Source organism: Cryptomeria japonica, chromosome 5 (genome assembly GCF_030272615.1).
Source record: "Cryptomeria japonica chromosome 5, Sugi_1.0, whole genome shotgun sequence".
Lineage (NCBI taxonomy): Eukaryota > Viridiplantae > Streptophyta > Pinopsida > Cupressales > Cupressaceae > Cryptomeria > Cryptomeria japonica.
Genome location: NC_081409.1, coordinates 513,986,657 through 514,013,853, shown reverse-complemented (window position 1 = coordinate 514,013,853; position 27,197 = coordinate 513,986,657). Strand labels below are relative to the sequence as shown.

The following is a 27,197-nucleotide window of genomic DNA, read 5'->3' as shown; positions in this document are numbered from 1 at the left end:
GTTGTAGCTCGATTATTTCCACTTTGCAATCGGGAATATTTGGAGGTGGAGCTCCGAGCAGCTAGCGGGAAGAATTCAACGACAAGTCGAGACCCTAAAACAAGTAGCTAGCTCCGGAACAGTAGAAAGAATTATTTGCAGTATTGATTTCAATTATCTAGTGAATTGAATTTCAAGAAGAGCTGGTGCAAGCACAAAATTTCACAATGCCCTGTAAAGTGGAGTCCTCAAAACAAAAAAGGGAATCTTTTGCCCCTAAAGAAAATAAAAGACCCCCACAACAATCACTACTAGATATAATGCCAAAATCAAATGATAGAGCCCCTAAGAAACTTTTTACGGATGAAGCGTAGGGATGCAGAGATGCTGCAATTCCCATTCCCAGGTAGGATTTGTTCTAGTATTTTTATGATAAAAGGGATGGCAAAGTTCTAGTGTCAAATCCTTGGACTCTAAACTTAGCAAAATTGATAGTGCCAAATGTCTTCATAGATGTCGAGTGCATTAGTGTATTAGCGCAGTACTATCATCTAGTTACTAGGACAATGAAGATGTCAAATGGAGCCCCTATGATGGAAGTAACAAAATCTACAATTGTTGAATGTTTTATGCTAAACAAACAATCTCTTACCAAAATTGATTTGGAAAAATTTGAGCAAGACTACAAAAGGTTGAGAAACACCTATAGGCATGATGAGCTTCCATTGTATAGGAGGGGTTTGAACAACAAAATAGTGGCAATTGTAGACAATGAACCCCTTGCAGTAGATGATTTCAAGGTATACTTCAAGAGGACTTATTTTGCTTTGTGCCAAGTATTTGGAATTGATGCAGGGAACAAGATGTCAATTGGCCTAATGATGATGAGGATCCAAAATTCAGAGGTAAACTTGGAGTTTGATTTTGCCTCAGAAATTGCAAGATTGATAAATGAGCAGTTAGTTAAAGTGAAGGAAGGGAAGGGTCTAATTGAAATCAAGCACTATTCATTGCTTTGTCATTTAATTTTATACCAAAATAGAGACAAATGGAATCAGAAGCTAAATTTGGGAATGATTGATAAGTAAGGAAATAGGTTGCCCATCTAGCTGTGGTGTTATCCATGGGATAAAAGATGCAAGAATAATGATTATGTAGTTTTTCATGATTATTTCTCAATCACCATTATGGCCACTTTGGGTAATACTTCACCTAGATTACGATAACAAATAATAGAAGTGATAAGGACTTTAGCATTGAAGCCAGAACAATCATACACATAACTTTGGTGATTGGATTTTTATGTTTGATTACACACTCATTAGGGTTTATGGATGCACATAGGCCCCCCATTATCTACCATAATTTGTTTCTATAAGAGTAGCTTTCTTAGAATTTATGTGGCAACTTATGTGGATGGAAAAGGATATCATGGAAAGAATGAAGAAGGGAACCTTTTTGCTACGTGGCACTAGAAATGCAGGATTGTCAGTTGGTTGAGATACCCTAGAAGAAGTACAAAAGTATTTTAAGAGTATGTATGCCTTGAGGTCTGGAGTGGAAAGGGTCTTTGACCCTGAGGATCATATGAACATAGTGAGGCGGACAGTGCTTACCAAACAAACCGTACCACATGAAGTGTATTATAAGGAAGATATCATAAGAAACTGTGTCACAACATCTGAAGTATTTCAGAGGATAAGGAAATGGAATATCCTAACAAAGCTCAAGGAAGAGAAGAAGAAGAAAGACCCAAGCTTCTTAGGGTTCTTTATGGAGGAGAGCAATCCTATTAAAAGAATTGATTTAATCTTAGATAATTTTGAAAAGATATACGGAAAGACTATAGTTGAAGTAAAGGGACACCCACCTAAGCCCTCTAAACTTCTTGTCAAGAGACCAAAAGGAGTTGTAATTTTAGAGCCTCCTCCAGATGCAATTTCAACATAGGAACTTCCCCAAGCCCGCCTCCTGATCAACTTGGTTCCAAGAGACAGAGGATCAATGACCCAGACCCCCTTGTACCATACGATGTAACTGAAGAAGTAGGGGATACATAAGAGGTTGCAAGTGTGTTGAGAGAGATGAGGAATGATATTGAGATAGATCAGCCTCCAAAATCACCACCTAGGGTTGGAATCAATGCTCACCAGCCTGAAGATAGGGTGGATATACAAGCACAAAAAGAACAAGAGCCACATGAAGATGAGAAGGTTGTAACATCACTCATATTTATGGAGGATGATGATTTTATTAGGACCTCTGAGTTTAAAGAATTTTTTATTCAAATGAAGATGAAAAAATATGAGGAAAGAGTGCAATTAAACAAGATGGGAGTAGATGAATCTCAGCATGAGCAGCACGAACTTTTAAAGAATTGAGGATAGAAGAGATTGATGTCACTCCAAAAGAAGCCAGGGAAATGGTGTTGAAAAGTAATAAGTTGATTATCCCAGGAATGGCAATGATGAAGATCTTTTTACTAGATCAGGTAAGGCATCAAGAAGATCAGATGTTAGTAGCAGAATTTGATTCAGAGCAAGGTTGAGTGGTACAGGATACAACCCCAAGATTGAAAAAATTTCTCTGTGGCTGAAATGTAGAAGTACTGGGAAGCCTAAGTTGCTCGATGTTATCCAAGAAGCAAGGGGAGCTGCCATGGTAAAAACCCTAAAGGATACATCAGCATTAGAAGCTGCAACTATGACAATGCACTCTACAATGTTCACTCAGGCTACAATGAAGAGCATGGAAAGTAAACTAGCCGAATATGAGAAGGTTCAAATCGATATGAATGAAGAGACTAATAAATTGTTTATGGAGAATGTGAGATTGAAGCAGCAGTTGCAAGGGAAGGAACTTGTTCTTTTTCATTCAATTCAGAAGCCTAGTAATGTTAAAAAACTCTTGTTGAACTAGATGATGCTTTGAGGAAAATTTTAGAAAAGGAAAACGAAGAACTAAAAAAGATGAATGACATGACACAGAGGGAGGCTAGCAAACAAGTTTTTGTTATCTTTGAGAAAATTTTAGAGCATAGAGTAAAATGTGTCATGAGTAAAATTGAGGAGGTGCATGAGAATTATACTAGTTTATTGCAAGCATTGCAACAATTGAAGAAGCATGTGCCTATCCTAGACCCATTGTTTAAAAGATGGCAGCCGGTTCACCACACTTTAATCACTTTGTGTAAAGTTCTGTAGAGAGATCCCGATGCTCCAACAGCTCTGAAGCCTACTGAAAGAATGGTGAAAATGGTTATTGATGAAAATCAATACATATTTGAGGAAGAGCAAAGAATTAAAGCAAAGACTGAATCGTTTCATGCATTCAAACATTGGTCCATCCCAAAGATGCTCGGAAAGGATAATGATCAAAAGGATTTTGAACAATGGAGAGGGGAATTTATCAAAATGATTCCCAATATCATTACCCATTTGAAAGAAGAAAGTGATATAAGTGTTTCAGACTTCAATTTTTTTTTGGACAGGATAATTGCATTAGACACAAGCTATTCCAAGTTCATCACAGAAGCTAGATGAATATTGGGAAAACGTTGGATGGACCATTTGGCAAATGTGACAAAAATCCAAGAGTATAAGTGGCCAAACGATTACACAATATTCTAATGGGAGCAGAAGTATTTGGCCCCTTTTGACAAATAGCCTTGTTGCAGAACTCTTAAGCTCTGGTTTCATGATTCCCAGCCTTCTTCTGATTGCAGCATCAACATGGTCCTTCAGGAATAGTACATTGGTAAACACAAGAGGACATGCTCCATATAGAATAGAACCTTGCTAGGCCAACAGGTCACGGGTGTCTATTTGCAGAGTGAAGAAAGTGAGTTGTAATCTGCGTTTTACCAAAATTTTATCATTTTCAAAAATTGTTATTGTTCTTTTAACTTTCATGCTATGTTTCTAAGTGACATTTTATTATATTGTAAAAGGAAATTAAATGATATGTTAATTAAGTGATAAGATGTAACTCTTTGTATCCAAGTGTGTATATCCAAACATTTTTTTGAAATTGTAACAGTTTGAAGCTTGTCGCTTCCTTCATTTTAATAAGAAGGAAACCAAGACTGAAAAAGAGATAAATTTAGAGGAAAAAGAAAAAAAGCTCATATTGTACAAAAAACTTCTTCAAAGTGGCAATAGAAAAGATGCATCTTAATTGGTACTGAATTTCTGGTTTCAATTATCTTGTTGTGTGTTGGATCTCAAATCAACAGATTGGATAGATTCTAAGGAAATGCCAACTCCTATGATCAAACCCTCCTATTGACTTGGCCAGCTTATAGAGTGAACCTATTTGGTTACTTACTCCCTCACTTTAGGCTCTGCAAGACCTAGGCAGATATACCTATTCACTAGTGGCTTTCGATGACTAATGCTTTTTATAGCAGATTGTTTATCTTAATCTAACTTCCTCCTATCTCAGACTGGCATAGGTTCCTAGGATGGGTGGCTTTTAAATGAGTTCAAGATTGTTGTTGTGAAAGCTATTCGATCTTTGTACTTGAAATTTATATGTATGTATACTATTGCTAATTGGTTCTATGAATCCTACTCACTTATCCTATAGTTTTAATGCAAAGGTAATTAATATGGTAAAGGTTGTGATTTGTGAATGACCAGTGTCTTTCCTGCTATTTGGGCTACAGAGTCTTATATTTCCCTAGGACTTAATGTATGATTTGTGAGACAGTTTTTAAACCTACCCCCTTTGGTAAATCTGTCAGTTACTATTTCTTATGAGATCTGTCAAATGTTTATATTATAAACCGCCTGAATGAATTTAACCCTAACCTTAAGGGACCATTCAAGGAAGAACTACAAGGAACAATTACAATCCACGAGTAGATCTTTTTAATCCAAATTTATAATATAGGAACATAGACTTTGTTGTAAGAATACGAATAACCTTATCTCCTTTAGATAATATCACAAACAATTGCCTACAGAAAATGAGATAATCTACAGCACATATGCAGAAGAAAACAACTGATTCTATTAAAGCTTCCAAAATGGTACAATAGTATGCCAAAGGCTATAGTATTTGTCCGATATCTTCTATTCTAATAATGTCCTCATTTTACAAAATTTGCTCATATAAATAAGTGAGCAACACCTATTCTATGAGAAGCTATGTCTCTTCATCATTAACAACCTAATTACAATTGCTTAACAAAGTGAAAAACAAAGAGATTAAGCATGCCAAGATGATTAATATAACTGTCACTCTTATAGCATCTAACGGCCACACTCTTTCTTTTCATATCTGTCTCCAATGAAAAGAGATCAAACATTGCCTGGTTGACATGCGGGGCTACATCTTCATCCTGGTTAAATCTGGCCACGGCTTTCTCCTTAATCTGTGCAAATTCCTTCTGCCATTGCTCTAATGGAGCCAGTTCACTGTCCTCGTAGACAACCGGTATTGTTACAACACAGACTTCATCCAATGTTTGGAGATCTTTATTCAGTGTGTCTGTGTATTTGTCATGCTCCATCAAGTATCGGTCCCCTTGAACTCTTTCTTCTGCAGTCATGGTCTCATTGTCCTTCAATACATCTTGCAATCTCGCCTTTAATCTCTCATGTTCTTTTAGAGCTTTTACAGTCCTTGAATTCCGAGGGCTCTTCTTGCGAATCCAATTCTGAATTGTCTGGCTCTGAATCGCTCTCTGTGAATTCTCTTAGGCACTGTCAACAACGTCTCCTACTTCATCAATTCATTGAGCATTTATGGTGAATTTACCAGTTAAGCAACGGTCACACAGTTATTCGTTTGAATTTATGGTGATGTGACTTTACTGAGATTTGTTTTGATCTTCGCGGCAACGGGTAATCATTTGTCTAGCAGTGCTTTGAATTTTTCACCGATGCTTATTCAACCTTACACCTGTGTTGTACTTCGATGAAATCACATGTCTCGATGGTTTTATCTTATGTCTCCCCCAAACACCATATTCCATCGACATCATTCTTTATTTCGGTGAAATTGACATCATCGCCGGCAATTTTATTGGTCTCATCAATATCTTTATTTCATTGAAGCCTCGCTATAAGTGTTTATGTCGGTATAATGTTTTATCAATTCATCGAAATCTTCCTTTTCGATGAAAATGCTTTTATCGCTAAGTCCCTCCGTTGTTTTATCGATGTTAGAATTCCATCGAAATAGTTCTTCATTATCTGGCCTTTGTACTAGCGTCGATGATATTTCCTCTTTCGGTAAAAGAAAAACATTCTTCTTTGACCCTTTATGTTCGGCCGATAACAAGTCATCGATGGAAATTTCTCATGTTTCATCGATCTTTTATCCTTCGATGAGAAAGCTATGTTCAGTCAACATCCTTTGTGCCTCTTCGATATGCTCCTTTTCCTCGAAATAGCTTCGTCGATAAGATATCTGTGGGTTCCTTCAATTTTATTCTTTCGGCCAAACTTCTTCCCTCAGCGAGTTGTTCACATGTCTCATCGATACTATAGTTTCATCGAAGCTCTTTATTTCATCGGAGGGACCACTCCTGATTTCCTCGATGAACTTTAGGTCGATGGAACTAATGTTTTCAGTGAATCCTTTTGGAAGCCCATCGCGGCCAAGATTTGTTCGATAAATCACTTTATCGATAGGATAGTGGTAGGCTTTTTCAATAGAGTCATTTCGGTCGGATTGGGCGTTTCGGTGAAGGATTAGTATGTATATCCGATGGCCTTGGTTTGAGCGATAATTTTCAGGATTCTGATGTCGATGGAAATGCCAAGGGTTCTATCGAAATTCTTAAGGGCATGCTTGATTCCATTTTTTTCAAGAAAACTTCTGTAGCTTCTAATGAAACCACGGGATTCCATTGATTTAAATTCAATGCTCAACATTGTGTTAATTGAGTAATATTATTTGGTTGTCTCCAACTTGTTCCTCTTTCTTGTTATATGAATTGGCGTATCAAGTATATGACTAATTTGTCGAGGGAAGTTCATACCTTTGTGTGATTTCTTTAATTGGTTTCTTCAAGCAAGAATTAAATTCTTTTAAAGAAGATCACAATAACTTGAAAGAATCAATTGGATCAAAAAAGAAGAACCAGGTAGTTAGGTTGCTTGCACGTTTATGTAAGACATAAACATTAAAGTGCCGGGATGATTAGAATCTTAACCAATAAAGGAAGTACATATCATTACCAAATACAACTTTGTTGCCCTTTGGAAGAAGTTGTTGTAATATCCCAAACTCGGATATTGCTTCAAATCTGATATGGGTTTTCGTTTTTGCTCATATTTTGTTTCATCATAATATAATATTGTGACATGCAAACATGCAAATTGAAGATGCAAGATCAACAATACAGATTTTCAAGGAAATCAATCAATGTAATACGGAGAATCTAAATAAGCCAATGGTATTCTTTGATATAGAAAAGTATTACTGTTTACAAACACATGTTGCTGTTACAAATCAAAAGATGCCTAATGCCATCAAGTAACACATACTCGGAATGCCTCCATACATAAAATAACAAACCCTCTGAAAAATCTGCAAGATAGATCATCGAATCTCCATGAAAACTGATCAATGATGTGCAACTGTGAATCCTTAGATGAATTCACCAAGTGGGCTGATCTGGGTTTCCGTCCAAATAGCCAAAACCTCTAGGGTTTCCGTCCTAGGGTTTACTGAACTTGCAAGCTAAAGCTCTTGAGCTCTCAAGGAAAAGTTTCTTTGAAAATAACAACTCAAGAATGAATCCTCATTGCACCTTTTCCTCCTTTTATAATACTTTTCCTATTCGAAAGTAGTACTTTATTTTATTTCTCTTTTAAATTACTTTTCCCCTCAAAAGTGACTTTACTTTATAACTTGTCATTGACATTATTATAAAATCACTTTATTAAATAAAGTATGTCCAACTGCTAGTTAATTAAAATTAAATAATCCCATAGGACTTGGGACTATTTAACATTTAATTAATTAATTTATTCCCTTAAATAAATCCAATTAGCCTATGGGAATAAAATAGGCTAATAATCTCCTCTAGGTGATCACTCGAAGAAAAGGGGACATTACAGGCACCGATCATTTGATTTGCCATATAAATTCACAATTTTTGCATACATATATTTCATTTCAGTAATAGGAGTAAGTAAATGTTAGATTCTCAATTTCAGTTTTTCACCCTCATGCCAGTGGAGAATAGATGTTAAAAGGTTAAGTAAATGAAAGTATAGATCAAATAGATTACTTGAAATTGTGTGAGGTATAATCTGCTTGAGTATCATTGATTGATTTTTAAAGGTAACATATAATGATGATATAGGTTCACCTACTTCAGTATACCAAAACTAAAAGTGCAGAAGAAGTCAATCACACTTAGGGTTGATTCTTGTTCATTAGTCAAATCACTTATTTGACCTAATCATAAAGCTTGGCATACCTTTAGGGTTTTACAATCTGTTCATTTGGGAACCGACAGAAGCCATCATCATCCTCCTTCTGGGGATCTTTTTCTTTGGACTTTGGCAGATTGTCTATGGGTATTGGCAAAGATGAATCTAAAAGGCAAATTTTCATAATCAACCACTTGGATCCAGACTCTGGTTTCTGACTTAAATTTGATTGCCAGCAGCACAGGTTTTGTTAAGTCAACTTAACACAAAGTCTTGCAAAGGCTGCCAACCAATTTCTGTACATTTTACTGTGCAGACGAATTCCCCCAAAAGCTCAGTAGGCAGTCCATAAAGAAGCATCCAAATTGGAACTAGGGTTAGGCTTTCAAATTTTGGATCAAAACCCTCCACCCGTGGCATCACAAAAGGACCAGCTCTTCCCATGAACCATGGGTGATCTTGGAAAATATCATCTCTATGCTTGGAAGAATCAAAGATAATTTAACAGGAACCTTGTGGGAGAAGATTTACCTGATTAGTAGACTTGATATTCCAATTTTTTGCCAACTATTTCTGAAGATCCTTGGCTCTTGGCTAAAATAGTAAAAACCTAAAACATTGCAGATTAGAGCATTGCTCTTAAGATGGGCTATTGCTTAATCCACCTCTATATCCTAAATCCTTATAATCTGGATTTCTTCCAACACTAGGATTATTTTGGTTCCATTTGGGCCTTGCTTTGCTAATGAAGACTTGTCATCCTTTCTTCCTAATCCAACCTAATCCAATAGACTTATCTACAATGAATACAGGCCTAATGATGGTGCCAAACCAAATCATAACTATAAGGGAAATGCCGAGCCAAGGAAGACAAAGCAAATGAAAAAACATAGGCTTCAGCAAAAGAAAAATACACAAGTAGAATAGATGCAATGCATAAGAAAAAAGACACTGCGTTATGTTTGACACCAAGCAGCAATGTGTTGAGTTTTTTAGCTCAGACAGGAACTTCCATGTAAATTTAGTGTGATTGTGTTGGAAGTGATTTGAGTTATTCTATTTTGCATTTCACTTCTAGTAAAAAGTGGAAGTCTTTTATTTAGCTAATTAAGTCCAATAAAGTGAAGATATACATTAATGATTTAGAGTTATGTTCAAACTCATCTCTTGCAAAAGATAAGAAGCTTTTGAAGATAACATTTTTGCTAAATAATTAAAGATAGGTGCTTGGTACATCTCCAGGGATTAGTCTCGTCTCAGCTCGCCCCCAAAAATGGGCATCAGGCTAGGTCGTAGGGATACCCTGGATTAACAAAAAAAATACCAGAGTTGTTGTGAACAGATTGTAGAGGTTTCCTTGTAAGTTTTTTAAAGGAATGAAAAGCTGATGTAAAGATGTAATTATCTATGTATTTGGTTTTTACACTCATAATTTTAAATTCAACTACTATGTGACTGATGTTATGTTAAAAGAATAATTCTAATTATCAAACAATACGACTTCAATGACCTTAGTTGAAACTTTTCAGTGTTCACAATGGCACCCAACAAAAAGCAGCAACAATACCCAGAATCTATCATGATCAAACACCAAAAAATCAAGTCTAAAAACCCTAGAGGACATGAACAATTTCCTCTATCAAAAAACAAAGCCTTAAGAATATGTACAAATTTTAGGGCATTTTTTCTTTAAAGTTCACTAATTTTGAATTTATAGAAATTGTCAGCGAACTCTATTACCTAGCCCACAAGTATTGCTTGTTTAGCATGCGAATTCTACTATAGACACAAATGTATAATACATGTGTAATGTAATGCATGTATGCATGTAATATATTCATTCATAGATACAACATACATTAGTGTGTGTCTATTTAATCACTTCCAATGTTACAAGACTCGCCTAGACTCGGCAAGTCCCTAGGCGAGCCAAAGCAAAAGAGTCCCAAGGACCCGAGACTTGGGTCTAGGCAAATCTTGCAAGACTCGCTAGACCTAGCAAGTCTTGCGGGCAACACTCGGCCAGGATTGGGGAAAATAAAAGTTAAAATACTTCCACAAAAAAACTTAAAACCTTTCAATGCTTGTTTGGTTTAGGACATGCCCATCTAGGATTTACAAAAAAAATGAAAATGATGTGCTCCATGAAGGTCTATATCGTTTTGGAGGTCTTCATTTGGGCTTGGCAACGAAGGCTCCACCCCTCGACCAAGCCTTGTATCGCGACAAGGAACATGCCAGGGGTGCTACTACTACCCCCCACAAGGGACGTTGCCCCTCGAACCTGCTGGGGGCACTGCCCCTTGAACCCGTTGGGATGTTGCCCCCAAACCCTGTTGTGACGTATTCACACATCGCCCCATTGCAAATGGGGACCCCTGCTTTTTGCTTTCTAAGGTTTGTTTTCTAGGTCTTTTAGGGTTTTGTCTGTTAGCCTTTGCAGGATGAGTGTTGTCGAGGGGATCGTTGGATTACAGGCTTTGCTTGAGCCAGGGTGAGTCCACAGGGCCCCAGAATTAGGGTTTCTTTGAGAGTCTTCCTTAGGGCCTGGTTTTGCTCTCGTTGCTAATTGTGTCTTGCTTTGTGAGTGGATATCATTCTTGAAGGTCCGAGCTAGGTCGAGTTGGTGAGTGATGAAGTCTAAAATGTCATCCTGATCTTCAAATGCCCTGAAATTTGGCTGTCTGGAATGTCCTGATCCTGAAATTTGGCTAAGTCTGGAATGTCCTGACCCTGAAATTTGGCTAAGTCTGGAATGTCCTGATCCTGAAATTTGAGTAAGTCTGGAAAACTGAAGAATCCTCCAAAAACTAGATTTTGCAATATAACTCCTGGAGGTCCGAAACCACTCTCAAACATCCTGAAAGTATATATGGAATATAACTTAAAGTATAAGAAAGAAGAAAGATATAAGGAAATGTCACTTATACTTTAATGTTATATTCCATAAAATGATCCTGACGGAGAGGCCAAAATGTCAAATTTCGCTCCTGACGCTTCCAAAGGGTCCAAAACGAATTTCGCTCCTGACCCTTCCAAAGGGTCCAGAGCGAAATTCTCCATAGGACATTCTACTTTGACCAAAACCTAGAACTAACGCATTCCCAGGCTTGAATGAAGGTAAAAGCGCTTGTTTGAATGAAGAAATGTGAAAATGAAGTCAGGATCTTGGCCAAGAGTAGGGATTTCGCTCCTGACCCTTCCAAAGGGTCCAGAGCGAAAATCCTTATAACTCTTGTTTTCTTTCTTATTTTGGCTAGGCATTGGCTTGATGGGAGATGAATGGGTATGTTTTTGCCTTGAGAGGGAGTTTGATTGATTTTGAAAAAACAAGATTTTGGCCTAAAGGAGAATTTCGCTCCTGACCCTTCCAAAGGGTCCAGAGCGAAATTCATCAAAAACTTCATTTGCTACCTTGTTTGACCTTGAAACCTTCTTCCTCAGGTGGAAAATGATCTAAGTTTGCTTCTTGAAGTGGTTTGAAGTTTGAAAAGTGAAGGATTCTAGCCAAGAAGGTGAATTTCGCTCCTGACCCTTCCAAAGGGTCCAGAGCGAAATTCCTTGCAAACCTACTTTTTTGACCTTTCTTAGGCTTAAAACCTTGTTCCTAGGGCAAAGAGAGATGAGATTTTACCTTGCAATGAAGTTTCAAGTTGAAAGAATGATGATTTTTGGTCAAGAATGAGATTTTCGCTCCTGACCCTTCCAAAGGGTCCAGAGCGAAAATCCTCCTAGACCTCATTTCCTTCCCTATTTGACCAAATTGTGATGTCCAAAGCATGTTGAAAGGGGAAATGGACATGATCTTGCCTTTGAGAGTGTTTGATAGCATTGAGGAATGAAGATTTTAGCCAAGAAAGGAAATTTCGCTCCTGACCCTTCCAAAGGGTCTAGGGCAAAATTCCTTACAAGCCTACTTTTTTTACCTTTCTTAGGCTTAAAACCTTGTTCCTAGGGCAAAGAGAGATGAGATTTTACCTTGCAATGAAGTTTCAAGTTGAAAGAATGATGATTTTTGGTCAAGAATGAGATTTTCGCTCCTGACCCTTCCAAAGGGTCCAGAGCGAATTTTCTCAAAACCTCTCTTTGCTATTAACTTTGTGCTAGATCAAGTGTGGGCTAAGGTAAAATCAAGAAGGAGATGTCCTTAGGAATGACTCCAAATTGCCAATGATTATCAAGATTGAAGGAATTGAGCCAAATGAAGAAATTCGCTCCTAACCCTTCCAAAGGGTCTAGGGCGAAAATTCTTCAATCACCTATTTTCCCTTGCAAAATCAAGTCAAACTTGGGTTGGATGAGAGGAGAGAAGTGTTTTCTTGCCTTGTGAGGTGGATTCAAGTTGAAATAATGGAGGAATAAGCTCAAAACAAGATTTTCGCTCCTGACCCTTCCAAAGGGTCCAAAGCGAAATTCTTGGAAACTCATTTTTTCTTCATGGAGATGGTCAAATTCTTGAGTTTTATGGCATGGTTAGATGGACTTTGATGTGTTCTTGCCTTTGAATATTAAATTGAGGTAATGGAGTAGCCAAAACAAGCTCAAAATAGGAAATTCGCTCCTGACCCTTCCAAAGGGTTTAGAGCGAAATTCCTAAGATCCCTTATTTCCCTAGCAAAATCAAGTCAAACTTGGGTTTTTATAGCTTGCATGAGTGTGAGAATTGATGTTCTTGCCCTTTTGAAGTTGGTTAAGGTTGAAAGATGGAAGAATAAGCCTAAATGATGAAAATCGCTCCTGACCCTTCCAAAGGGTCCAGAGCGAATTTTCTCTAAATCACCTTTTTTCCCAATTTTGTGCCAAGCCAAGTGCTGACTAAGGCGAGTTTCGATGGGAGAGGTCCTCAAGAATGACTTTGACTTAGCAATGATTATCAAACTTGAAGGAATTGAGCCAAAAAGTGATTTTCACTCCTGACCCTTCCAAAGGGTCCAAAGCGAAAATCTTAAAACCACCTATTTTCCTTGCAAGTCTAGTCAAACGTTAGGTTTTCATGGCTTGGATGGGTGCGAGGAGACATGTTCTTGCCTTTTGAAGTTAATTGGTGTTGAAAAATGATGGAAATTAACCCAAACCAAGGATTTAGCTCCTAACCCTTCCAAAGTGTCCAGAGCGAAAATCCTAGGATCACCTACTTTCTTTGCAAGACAAGTTAAAATTTTGATTTTTATGGCCTAGATAGGAGTGAGGCAATGTGTCCTTAGCCTTGGAGGTGAATTGAAGTTGAAAGGATGGAGGAACATGCTCAAAACTTGAAAATCGCTCCTGACCCTTCCAAAGGGTCCAGAGCGAAAAACACTAAAACCATCCTTTTCTCCAAATTTCGTGCTAAGTCAGGCCTAGACTAGGGTGAGAGAAGCTATTTGGAATGCCTTGGAAAGATGTTTGACCATCAAAAGTGTGAATTTTGAGCTAAAATTGGAATTTCACACCTAACCCTTCCAAAGGGTCCAGAGTGAAATTCTGGATAGGTCTTGTCCCTGGCTAGGTTTTTGAGCGAATTTGACTTTTTAGGCCTTGTGAAGATCAAACCAATGTTGCCAAGTTGGGAAGTGGATTCAGTATGGGGAGTCCAGATCAAGTGAAGTGAAGAAAGTGAAATTTAGTGTGAATAGGCAAGCAAAAGGTGAATTTCGCTCCTGACCCTTCCAAAGGGTCCAGAGCGAAATTCATCAAAGTCACTATTTCCTCTTCGTGTCAAGACAAGATTTTGATTCCTAAGGCATGAAAAGGCTAGAGAGAGGTTTATTTAAGCCTTGCAAGATGAATTGGAGTGAAAAAATGGGGTAATTGAGGCCTAATCAAGAAAATCGCTTCTGACCCTTCTAGAGGGTCCAAGGCGAAATCCTTTGAAACTGCTATTTTTCACCTTGTTGGGGCCAGGGGAGGAGCTAATTGTGAGGTAACGTTGAAAGGAGGTCTAAATGAGCCAGGAATGCAAAATTCGCTCCTGACCCGTCCAGAGGGTCCAGGGCGAAATTCTTATAGGGCCTGTCCCTGGAAAGAGTCTTGAACTAACTTCATGTTAATATCTTTTTGTTGATGATTTAAGTTGAAAATGCTATGTTGAAATGAATTTATCATGTGTCCTTAATCATCTTTTGGTTTGTTTTGGCAGATGAAAGAAGACCAGGCCAGGACAAGGACGACCTTCTCCAGCCCAACATCAACAAGGACGACCTTCTCCAGCCCAGCCTCATCAAGGACGACCTTTTCCAGTCCAACATTTGAAGGAAAGACAAAGTGGCATCCCAGTCATCACTCCTCCAATCGGGTTGGTCCACTTCAGCATGTCCAGATTCAATGTACCTGACTCATCAAAGATGGCACTAACTTTGATGTACCTACCCCGGCTATCCCTTGGTCGAATATTCCAGAGAAGACATGTGTCCAAATAATGCAATTATTTCATTGGTCAAAATTAAGTTTGTTGTAACAAACCCTAATTAGGGTTTCATTGTAAAATCTTGGCCATTGATCTCAAATTGATCTAAGCCATTGAATTGTATTCAGGGAGCTATATAAGCCCTGGCTTCTCATTTGTAAAGGCTAATAGTTAGTCAATAATAGCTAATAGTTAATAGTTAGTAATAGAGGCCAAAATAGTAGAATAGCAATTAGAGTAGATTAAGAAGAGAAGGCAAGACATTGTTGCCTTAATTGTAAAGACTTCTTTTCATTAAAGATATGGTGGAATATGTTGTTTCTTTGCAATGTGCATGGTCTCTTGTTGAATCTTCATTTTTGATGATAGATGATTAGATTGAGTGAAGAAAATTGTTGGATGCACCTGTGTGGAATCTGTCTAGTCCATACCGCTAGCCTCTTACTGATGGTAAGTGCGCCCTGCGTGGTCAACTGGCATAAAATGAGCTTAATCTTAAGTCGTTACACGTCTATTGTTCATGCATTATCTTGAATGGTGATCATTGTCAGATGGTGTACGATTTGAACGTATTGGAAGCATCCCTTAGAAGATCGCACTGAGTTGGTGTTGAATTGTTCAACCTGATGGTGAGACCCAGCCCAGTAGGACTCCACCTAGTCATTCATCCATCTTCTTGCATCCTAGATAGTAGAGTAGACTTCCTAAACCCTACATCTTTTGCCATTTGTTTGTCTTCCAGTTAGTGAATAGGACTTGTGATTCCAGCAAATTAGACGTTCAGGTCATCGAGTGTAAGTCCCCTTGTGATTCCAGCAAAATCACATCATACCACAAAGAGCTTATCCACACGTAGAGATCCTACATAACAGAACCTTGGAGTTACTCTGACTGATCCTTCGGCGAGATCTTCAGCAGTCAGGAACTTTGCTCAAGAGAGGATAAGGTACCTTTTAGGTATTTTATTCTGTGTTTGGTCGTGTACAAAATACACATCAACAAACCCCCATCAAGCTATAAGTCTAAGCAAGTAATAGGCTAATGATGAATCATAATTATAAAATCTACAAAGTACATATCCCCTATTGCAAATTTTTGCATCTTCATTGTCAAAGCCACAATCAAGGATTATCTTGTTTCATACATTGGACTTGTTTAGTATACAAGGACTGCCATAGGTAAAGTTGGCATGCTACAATCATTGTACTATTGAATACAAGTCAAGTCATAATTGACAAGAAATGCCATTTTTAAAATGCGAAAATGTATTATCATGCCTTGCACAGACAACTCATAGAACAATCCCATCTATTAGCATACTAGCTTAGGTCAAACTAGAACATAACCATTTATCTTTTTACTTCACCATTCCTCTTTGTTAATGAGCTTGAAAACAAAACATGCAATCTTGAAGGCTTCAAGAAAACTTTAATAATAATTTCCTCACTTGAATATACACACTAGTCATTGAGACAAGAAAATATCATGGCTACAACATCATCCAAGACCTATCTTGGACACCAACACATGACTTGCCGTGATGTTGGGATGAGTAATGCAAGCTCCTTTGAACCATAGACTTATATTTTTAGTTTTAATATTTGTTTTGATGCCATGGATTTCATATTCCATGAGTTTTGTATACGTTTGATAATATTTATTTATCTAAATGTGTTATTTGAATTTCCTTCAGCTAAAATTTGCATTTATGCTTATGTGATAGATATATACTTGTGTATGTGATCAAAGTAGCTTCTATTTGATGAGGTTATTGTGTCTTATAGGTTCATTTTTTAAGGGTGCATGAAATAAGTTTTATATCCTTAAAAATCTCTGATTTCTTGGGATTTTCAATTTGCTGAGTCTGGGTGCCAAGTCCGAGTCCAAGTCTGAGTCAAAAATCAACTTGCTGAGTCTGGGCCGAGTCCAAGTCTTGTAACATTGGTACTTATATTTATTTATTATTATTTATCTTGTTGTAAAATATAGAGGCTTTCAATGCATCCGCATGGACAAGTGAATGATATTGGGCATTCTCTTTTTTAAATTGAATGATCTTATGTGAATTTCAAACAAATTCACATGATAAAAATTACTTCTGTAACATCAAAAGAGATACCTTGTGGCAAGACTTAAAAATCCCAGTTGTATAGATTGTATAAAATAGTTATATGTCTGAAAGGGAAATACATTGAATCATTTTAAATTAAGAAACAATACAAGCAGACCTGCAGTCTTCCCGCAGTGTCCACAATAACCACATCCATATTCTTCTTCTTTGCCTCTTCCAAACCCTGCTTTGCTATTTCCATTGGTGTTATATTAATCCCTGCTTCATATACAGGGACTTCCACCTGTTGAAGATATAGGCCATAAAACGAATAAGAAAGCACTAAGCATACTAATACTCTGAAATTGCCTTCTAAAAAAACTATGAAATTAAAAAATGGAGAGAATGTTGATGGCTCAATGTGGGAAGGAAATTTTTATAAACATCTCTGTATATTATAGCTGCACAGTGATAAATGATAAGAGAGACACTTGAGTGCAAGACAATTGAACAATGCAAATGTATTACATATTTACCATATGCAAATGCTGACCTGCTTTCCAAGAATTACAAGTTGATCAATAGCAGCAGGTCTATATACATCAGCCGCAACCAACATGCAACTCTTTCCCTGAATCCAAAAGTCATGGTCAAAAAACAGGTGATAATCTTAACATCAATAGTGCAAGAATTCAGCAACATCCAATATTATCATTTCATACTTTCTTCTTGAGATAGAGGGCCAACTTTGCAGAAGCTGTTGTTTTCCCCACACCCTGTAAACCTGCCATCAATATCACTGTAGGTCCAGCTTTTGCAAACTCAAGTTCTGCAACCTGTCCTCCCATTAATTTGATCAGCTCATCGTTCACCACCTACATTTTGCCAAGACAAATTTCAACATTCATGCGGCTAAAATATCCCCACAGGAAATTTACTAGACATAAAGAAGTATCAATGTGTTTAGAACCTCCTCCTTTGCTCAGAGACCAGCACAGCAGTAGCAAGCTTATGCCGAGTTCATTGAATTGAAATTCAAAATACTATTGACAGCACAGGGACCATAGGAATTAGAGACAATAAGACATAACTATTGACACCACAGGAAACAGCACGAATTAGAGACAAGGAGAGATAGTTGTTCCAAATTAGCAAACCTTATCCTGTATTATATCAAGTAATACTTACATTGCTCTCTATATAGATCTGTAAGATAGGGAGAATGGAAACAATGTAAGAAGAGTTTCTTGGGTTTTTTAGATCCCAGCACCCTGCACACAGCCTAAACTGTGAGTAAAATTCCTCTAGAGAAAATTAAACTTCAATTCATTGAAAATGCATGCCATTGGCTAGAAATTTGAACATCTTTCCTAGTACTTGACATGTAAAGATCATGAAAAAGATAACACAGAAGCAGGAAGAATTACTTCTGAAGTTGCAGGCTCAGAAAAACCTTAGAGGAGCTAGCAGTGCAAAGCCACCAATTCCATCAGGGGACATATTCAAAACCATCAGTTCCTCCAAGGGACAGTTTCAAAACTGTCAGTTCCCTTAGGGACGGTTGATAGGGGTGGTTTTGCCTCAACAGCAGAAAAAAAAATGCAAAAAGAGATTTTCAACAATTCTTCTTTGAAATCCCATTTTATAGCCTTCCAATGTGTGAGAGAGATCCTCTAGCAACTATTTAAGGGCAATGAGAAGGTCATATTGGATCGCGGGAGGCATTCATTGTGAATGTATCACTTAAGGAATCTTCAAAGTACAATCCAATCTTCTACTTGTAAATCACAATACAACAAGAGAAAGGGAGAGTTCAGCATAGAGGAGGAATTTCCAAGCAGAGTGATGAATCAAAAACCTATGCTGCATGTACTTAAGTTTGAGCCTATTTCATACATTAAGACCTTAATTGTTTACCCTCTTTTGTAACATAATGTCCTTTATTTAGTATCCTTGCCAAAAATAATTAATTTGGGAATGGAAAATGTTTTGTATGTTTAACAAAGATAAGTTGGACTAAGATATATCAATCCAAGTGGTATTGATTGACTCAGTTTTGGGTGTAATAACGACATGAAGGAGAACAAGGTGGAGGACTTCCATGGTACCCAAACAAAGGAAATGATCATCCTACAAGCTAAATTCAGCATATAGTTCAGTATAACCATTTTTTAATATTATTGAACAGTTTATATTTTGTAAAGTTCTAGACTCGCAGGGAATTTGTTAAACTTTTATAGTTTGTTGATAAGAGGTGGCTGCAAGACAACCAACTATTATATTTTTATTTTTTCTGTTCTTGAGTTGTGAAGTAAAAACACCTACATAAGACACTGCATACAAAGGGGACGGTAATCTTTGGGTGAAGGCACATTGTAATACAGACTACTTGCATATCCTATCATGACAGTTGTGTTGGTTGAAAATTTGTACACTTGGGGAAATATATACAAAATTGTGGCTTCAACCACAGTGTGTGAGTATGATACTCTCCTAATTAAGGGTAGGCTCCCCCTATCTATCTAATACTAAAACTAAAATAGGATGGAACAGCAGTCTTTCTTATTTTTTCAAGAAAGCCAATACCCTTTTCTCTCCATAGAAAAGTGATAGCAATTTAACGTAAAACAGCAGTAACAACTTTTGAAATGAAATGAGAGAAAGGAAATGAAGTTTCCTGAAAGCTCAAAGACTTCAGTCACTTCCTTCGAGAGGACAGCAATATCAAGCTCAAAGACTTGAATATATGAAGTCCTATCTACCCTTTTCTATGCTAATAATATCAAGAACAAATTATAGCAGCACAAAGTCTGAAATATCTTATTCTCTTTTACACAAAACAATAAGAACTAGTATAAGCTCAAAGACTCATAACTTTTTCTTATCACAAAATATATTTCTAATTTCTTTCAAGAACACGTGTAAGCACAAAGTCTCACAGCTCTTCCTAGAAGACTGCAAATCAAATTCGATTAAGCTCTCTAAGAAACACTTGCAAGAAAGATAATATGGAACACAAATCAAGAATGTAGCACAAAGACTCAAAACTTGAGCAATCTTCTTCTATTCCTTTCAATTCTTCAATTTACACAAAAGCTCAAAGACTTCTTTGCTGCAAATTTGGCAGAGTTTTTGCTTGCTTTCTAAAAGATAAAAATTACAATAGACCCTCTCAAGTAATTATAGGAGAGGAGTCTTGAGAAAAAGGTGGGAGGATCCTAAATAACTTGAGAAATTCTTTCAACCACCAAGACTTATTCAATAACTAACTATGACTTGTTCAAAGTCACAAGTCCTATTCTAAATTGACTTGTAACTCGTCCACTTGTAATTACAAAAGTGCAAGTAATGACTTGACTTGCAATTTACAAAATGTTTTTACAAGTAAACATGTCAAAAGAGAAACTACAACTAAGAGCTTACAATCTGAAAAATGCAACTAAGTGTTGAAAAACACTTAGGTTGCGGCATGTGAAGACATGAATCCTTTGAACTTCTAGATGATCATTTCCAGCTCATCAGGATTCGGTTCATGGGTATTATTTGCCACGATCATGGTTTCACAATAACATCGCTGCAACGAAGGATTGTGGCATTATTCTTCTCAAAGGAAGACTGAATTTCCTGCAAGAAGAGTTGATAGGCAACCAAAACTTGAATAGATGCAGTTGAAAATGGTTCACTCCACTCATGATGAATCTTCAACTATAGATCTGAAAGAACCCTTTCTTCTGATAATAATTCCCCACTGTGATCCATGATATTGCAAGAAGCTTTCTCACAACGAGAAACAATATCTTGAAATACTTCCAATCGTAGTTTCATGGCATCATCAATGTCTTCAACAAGTGGCCTGAGAACAAGGGCTTTGTTCTCCAAGAGCTCCTGGTATTCTAGATATACAACCCTCGAAGGAATAACCTGATGTTCTAGAAGAACACTCAACTTTTGTTGAGGAATCTTGAACCATGTTGTCAAGCTATCTTCCACCTTTTCCAAGTTATGTTTGAAAGCATCAGAAACCTAGTTCAATTGTTCCTCAATGGTCTTCAATTTGAGAATCATTTGAAAAACCTCCTTCAAGACCTGTGCACATAAATCATGAAGCTGATCCACCCAAGATTCCAATGTTTGTACCTTTTGAGCAGCTCTCTCAACTCCTTGAATTGATTCTTGTGGACCGGAAGAATTTGAAGGATTGCTCCCTTCACTAGGGGATTTTGTAATCCTTTGAACAACTGCAACAAGTTGCCTATTCTCTTCTTCTAGCTTGTCTTTCTTTACTAGAAGCTCGTCATATCGATGTACTAGTGAAGCTACGGACTGCTGGGCATCATGCTTGATAACTTCATGCATTTGCTCACCCAATTCTACCCTTGTGACCATGAAATCAGCAGCTTGCATTTCCTCATGTGGCTTGTCTACTAGAGGCTCAACAATCTCGGCCAACTTCATCTTGTTACTGTCAATTGTCACCCTTGAGATTGTCTTAGCTCTTTTAGCAACCTTGGGTCTTGATTGCCTAAACTACTGATAATCAAAGACATCAAGATAAATTTCCTGCTTCTTTCTCTTGGGAGTGAAAGAACTAAGCCATGGAAGTAAAGCCATTAGTTCTCTTTCAATAACAGCTGAAAGTAGAGGAGAAGCAGTTTCTGTTTGAACAGACGTGGTCATCTTGGGAGAAGTATTTGTCTAGATAGCAACCATGGCTTGCTTGGTAACCAAAGGACATGAGGATTGTCTCATAAACTCCTCAAAGCTGGAAGTAGAGGTATCAATATCTGACAAATGAATGCATGCAAGAGTATCCTCGAAGATTTCCAGCAAACTCTCTTGTTGATAATCAAGAGGTGGCTCAACTGCTGAAATGGGAATGGCGTCCTGAGGAGACTCATCCACTACTGTAGGAACATCATGAATAATGGAGGAAGCATCCACATCTATGTCAGGAGGAGATAAAGGTAGTCCCATGGGGATTGAGGAAGGAACCTCATGAGGTGACTCCGAAGTTAGTGACTTAAGAGCATCATCTGAATGTTGTTCTTCTTCTGGATCTTCAGGATCAATCACATGAATGTGAAGCTGGGATTTCTCCTTCCCACGAACTGTCGCCTCCTTAGGAGGAAGTACCATCGCCCGACTAACTCGCAACTTGATTCTTGTGCCCGAAGATGATGCACCTTCCTTGTTATCTATCTGGATTTCAGATTTACGTCTAAGGGGTCCTTTAGAATCATCTTCTCTTCTAACCTTGATCTTGATGAGTCTAACACCATTACCTTTGAGCCAAGTGTTGGTGTTAGCTAGGATAGGCTGAAATCTCTCAAGAATGGAAGTGCATTCTTTATGTGACCACTGAATTAAAGGAAGTGGGGCTTCATCAACTCTTCGTGAAACATATTCTAGATCAAGCACATTCCCATCATCAATCATTCCTTGTGGAATGTCCATCAGGTTCAAATCAATAATCTGCTCAAGGGTGAGCCTGCAATAATCCATCTTATGAACCTCCTTTTTTGTACGAAGATCCACCCATCTATCCTCTATGCGATGCACATGTATGAAAGACTTATTAAGTATCTCCTTCATACCTCGGTAGTCAAAATCAGCTCTTGACTTAAAGCTTTTGAGTTTTATCTCCTGCATTTCGGTCTCCATAGCTTTCGCTTTGGTGGATGTAATAAGGGAATACCGGCCAATCTTCAATGGGTTAGTTGTAGAAATCCCCATCCCAACCTTATGCTTGACAGATTGATGTGCATGAACCGCCATGATCTGTCTTCCCAACTCCATAAGAATAATCTTATCAGTTGAGTATCTAGGGAGCATGTATGGCTGCCTGCTGTAACATCCAACTCTCATGTAAGTGAAAGTTGGGAATTGAAGGAACAAGCGACCATATTCATTCACTCTTTCCCATGCCTCATCTGATACTCTTCTATTCTTTAGAGTCTTGTCAAACTGACACATGAAATAACCAAATAATGCATCCTGAACCCTCCTAAAATGTAATTTGTTGGGTCTCAAAGGTAGCTGATCATAGTACTCCCACACAGGTATAAGCGAGCGATCACCCTTGGTAGAAAGACCAGGGAAATGTCTAAGTGATGCTGCTAAATACACCAAGTATGAGTTCATATAGAAGGTCATGGTAGTAGGGACTGCAGCAAGTTGTTCACACAAAGCGTCACTGATAATTTCTCCCCATGAGATGTGATGAGACTGCCTTATGAACATGATAAACTGATACATCCAGGGCTCAAAACATTAGAATTCTTTAGTCCCAACATCCTGCTGAGAAGAGTAATGATGTCTCCAATTTCCCACTTGAAGTCACAATGGTACAACTTAGCCCACCGTGTGAAAGCGGCACGTGGCTCATGGATCCATATGTTTGCAATCCTTTTCCCTCTTGACATAATAATCAGCTGCACTATCTTTGGAAATATCCATATACACAGGTGTTGATGGTATTCTGAAAACATTGTCAATAGTATCCACATTGTTGATGCGGATAATTGCCTCCCCATCATCATTTTTGATAGTTCTTATCTCTTTATCAAAAGAGTGAGCACAAGCAAGAACAAACTCAAGTTCTAGGGAAGCCACCAGAAAATAAGAAGCATGGTCAATGCGGTTGTCCAATAGTCGCTACATATTACTATCTTGCGGATCCTCCACCCTTTTGATGAAATCTGACATGTCAACATGCTCTATTTCCGTATCCTTGATATGATCCATAGGAGAGGAAACTTGTGAAGGAGAAACCTCATTCTGGTACTTATCAAATTTATATTTCATCTTATTTGGAACAGAAGATGATGGTAAATCTGACATTGAAGAATAACCTGGTACGCTGCGATGAAGACTTAAAAGTGTCAAAGCAACATCAAGATCAACTGCAACTATCATCTTCTCTTCTTCAAATGGGAAAAATTCTAACCCTTACACTTCACAACTTTGTGAGAGGAAGATGGGAAATAAATAAGGATGCTTCAAACTTGGCTTCTGACCAATTTCGGATCTTGGGGAATGTTTTACAAGTATACAAGTGGGGAAGAACAAATAAGATTTTGACATGTGGGAAATGGCGGGAATGATAGGTACATGTTGATGTGTTTTTCATGCACATGCGAACACAGAATAAAATACCAAGGTATCTTATCCTCTCTTGAACAAAATTTCCTCGAATGCTGAAGATTTCGCCTAAGGATCAATCGAGGCAACTCCAAGGTTCTGATATATAGGGTCTCTACGTGTGGATAAGCTCTTGTGGTATGATGTGATTATGCTGGAATCACAAGCGAACTTACATTTGAATGCCTGAGCATTTAATCTGCTGGAACTTGAGTCCTAATCTATTAGCTGTAAGATAAAGAAATGGCAAAAGATATAGGGTTTGGAGAATCTAATCTAAGACCTAGAATGCAAGAAGATGGATGAACGACTAGGCGGAGTCCTACTAGGCTAGGTCTCATTATCAGGTTGAACAATCTGACACCAACTCAATGCGATCTTCTAAGGGATGCTTCAAATGTATTCAAATCGTACACCATCAGATACTGATCACCATTCAAGTTAATGCATGAACAATAGACGCGTAACAACTTGAGATTAAGCTCATTCTATGCCAGTTGACCACGCAGGGCGCACTTACAATCAGCAAGAGGCTAGTGGTTTGGACTAGGTGGATTCCACGCGAGTGCATTCAATAACCTCCTTCATTCAATCTAATTATTTACCATCTAAAATGAAGATTCAACAAGAGACCATGCGTATTGCAAAGAAACAACACCCTTCACCATAACTTCAATGAAAATGGAGTTCATTTACAATCAAGGCAACAATTTCTTGCCTTCTCTTCCTAGTCTACTCTATTGCTATTCTATTTGCTATTCTAGTTTACTGACTATCAGCTAACTCTTAACTATTAACCTTTACAAATGAAGAGCCAGAGCTTTATGTAGGGAGCTCTTTACATTTCAATGGCTCTGATTGATTTACAATCAGCGGCTAGAATTACAAGATGAAAACCCTAATTAGGGTTTGTTACAACAAACTTCCCTTAGCCAATGAGAAAATTACATTCAATATTTGATAACCAATAGGAAACAAGGGTAGTGCCTCGAAGTTTGTGCCATCACTGGTGAGTCATGTACATTGAATCTGGAGATGCTGATGTGGACCTATCTGACTGGAGGAATAGTGACTGGGATGCCACCTTGTCTGGTACTTGTTCGTATCTCTTTTGATACTCAATTTGGTGATGCTGAGAAGCTAACTTGGATTAACTCTTCTGAAACTATCTGCTTCTTCAACGTACCCTTGCACTGACCTTGGTTGATCCTCCTCTGTTTTTTGATGCGATTGATGAATGTACCCCTTTTGACTCTCATGCGTTTGATGAAGTCTCCTTCACGGTCGAGTTACTCCTTCTCTAGTAGCTCATCTTGCCTTGAAATGTTTACAAGATGCTTCTTTTATGTCATCTTGTGGTTTCTCTATGTGGTAGAATGAGGTCTTTGAGGATAGCCTGGTCCATCACGTGCAACTCTTTGAACACTTGAAGTCTTTAACATTTTGAGTCTTCTTTTATGTGCTTGAAGTGTCCTTGATGAATGATGGAACTGGAAAAGGTCGCCCCTGTCCTGGCCTGATCTCCCTCGAACTTGATTTTGTTGATCTGCAAAATAAACAAAAGATGATTAAGTATACATAATATATTCATTCTAACATAGCATTTCTCATTTTAAATCATCAACAGGAAGGCATTAGAATCAATATCGCTTTAGACTCTCTGGAAGGACAGGACCTATAATAAAATGCGCTCTGGACCCTCTCCAGGGACAGGACCTATAATGAGATTTTCGCTCCGGACCCTTCTCTCATGAAGACATCACATATTTGACCCTCAAAATGGCCTAAAGGAAGGATTTTGCTTTGGACCTTGGCAAGGACAAGATCTATCATGAAATTCGCTCTGGACCCTTTGGAGGGGTCAGGAGTGAAATTGACATTTCTGGACAAATTCTTCATATTTTGTGACCACAACTCACTCAAATGCATGCCTAAGGATGCCTCTAAGTTCAATCAACCTCCATCAACGTTAGGCTTGACACAAAATTGGGAGCAAAAGAGATTTCAACAAAATTCGCTCTGGACCCTTTGGAAGGGTCAGGAGCGAAATTTGTGATTTAGCCTCAATTCTATCATTTTTCTTTGCTCCAAATCACCTCTCAAGGCATGACTTAACAATTCTCTCCCAACAATGCCTTAGGAATCAAAATCTTGATCTCAAACATGAGCGAAATAGAGGTTTTAGGAATTTCGGTCCGGACCCTTTGGAAGGGTCAGGAGCTTAAAAAAATTTCGCTTTGGACCCTTTGGAAGGGTCAGGAGTGAAATTTGCATTTTAGGCCTAAATCCTCCACCTTTTCACCCCACTTGCTTCCAAGGCATGATGACATCCTAGCTAAGGCTTCAAGGCACAAAATTAGTTCAAAAATGAAGCAAAGAGAGGATTCTATGAAAATTCGCTCTAGACCCTTTGGAAGGGTCAGGAGCAAATTTTGTCTTTTAGGCTTAAATCCATCATTTCCTTCACTTACATTCACTTCTTAAGGCAAATATATATCCATCCTCCCTCAACCATGTCATAGGAACAAAGATCTTGGCCTCAAACAAGGAGAAAATAGGTGTTTAAGAAATTTCGCTCTGGACCCTTTGGAAGGGTCAGGAGCGAAATTTGTCTTTAGGCTCAATTCACACTTCTTTTCCTCTCAACTCACCTCAAACTTGACTTATCAAATCTCCTCCTACCATAATCAAATCAATTCGCCATCTATTTAGCTCAAAACAAGGTCCTTTTAGTGTATTAGGCAAAATAAAGAGTCTAGTTAAGGATTTCGCTCTAGACCCTTTGGAAGGGTCAAGAGCGAAATTTGCATTTTCAGGCTTAATTCTCATTCAAGTTGCCTAGGACTTGTCCATTTCCCTTTATCTTGTCATATTCAAGCCAACTTGCTATCAAAGTTGAGGAAAAAAGGTTTTCTAAGAATTTCGCTTTGGACCCTTTGGAAGGGTCAGGAGCGAAATTGATGTTTTAGGCTCAAATTGACTTTACTGGCTTCATTTCCAACCTTTCTCTATCAAAACAAGTGCTTTTCTTTCAAAAATACATGGGAAAAGGATTAGTTCATAGGTTTGAGCAAGGTAGAATGCTTTATGAAGAAATTCGCTCTGGACCCTTTGGAAGGGTCAGGAGCGAATTTGCTCTTTTTGGCTCAATTTTTATCCTTTTTCAATCATCTTGCTTTAGACTTGTCTTCTTGAATCCTTTCCTTGCCATATATGTCCGCTATTTGATGTCCTTAGTGAAGAAATAGGT

The 27,197-nt window shown here is 37.9% G+C and overlaps 1 protein-coding gene across 1 annotated transcript in view; it reads right to left on the bottom strand.

Moving 5' to 3' along the window:
* The window catches only part of LOC131064871 (signal recognition particle subunit SRP54, chloroplastic), a 213,632-nt gene that overhangs the window by 176,051 nt on the left and 10,384 nt on the right, over positions 1-27,197 (bottom strand). The window contains exons 4-6 of the mRNA XM_057999170.2: positions 17,530-17,682; positions 17,361-17,438; positions 16,986-17,111 (exon numbers count right to left, since the gene is read on the bottom strand). Coding sequence (XP_057855153.1) covers positions 16,986-17,111; positions 17,361-17,438; positions 17,530-17,682 — 357 coding nt within the window. The remainder of the gene's footprint in view (positions 1-16,985; positions 17,112-17,360; positions 17,439-17,529; positions 17,683-27,197) is intronic.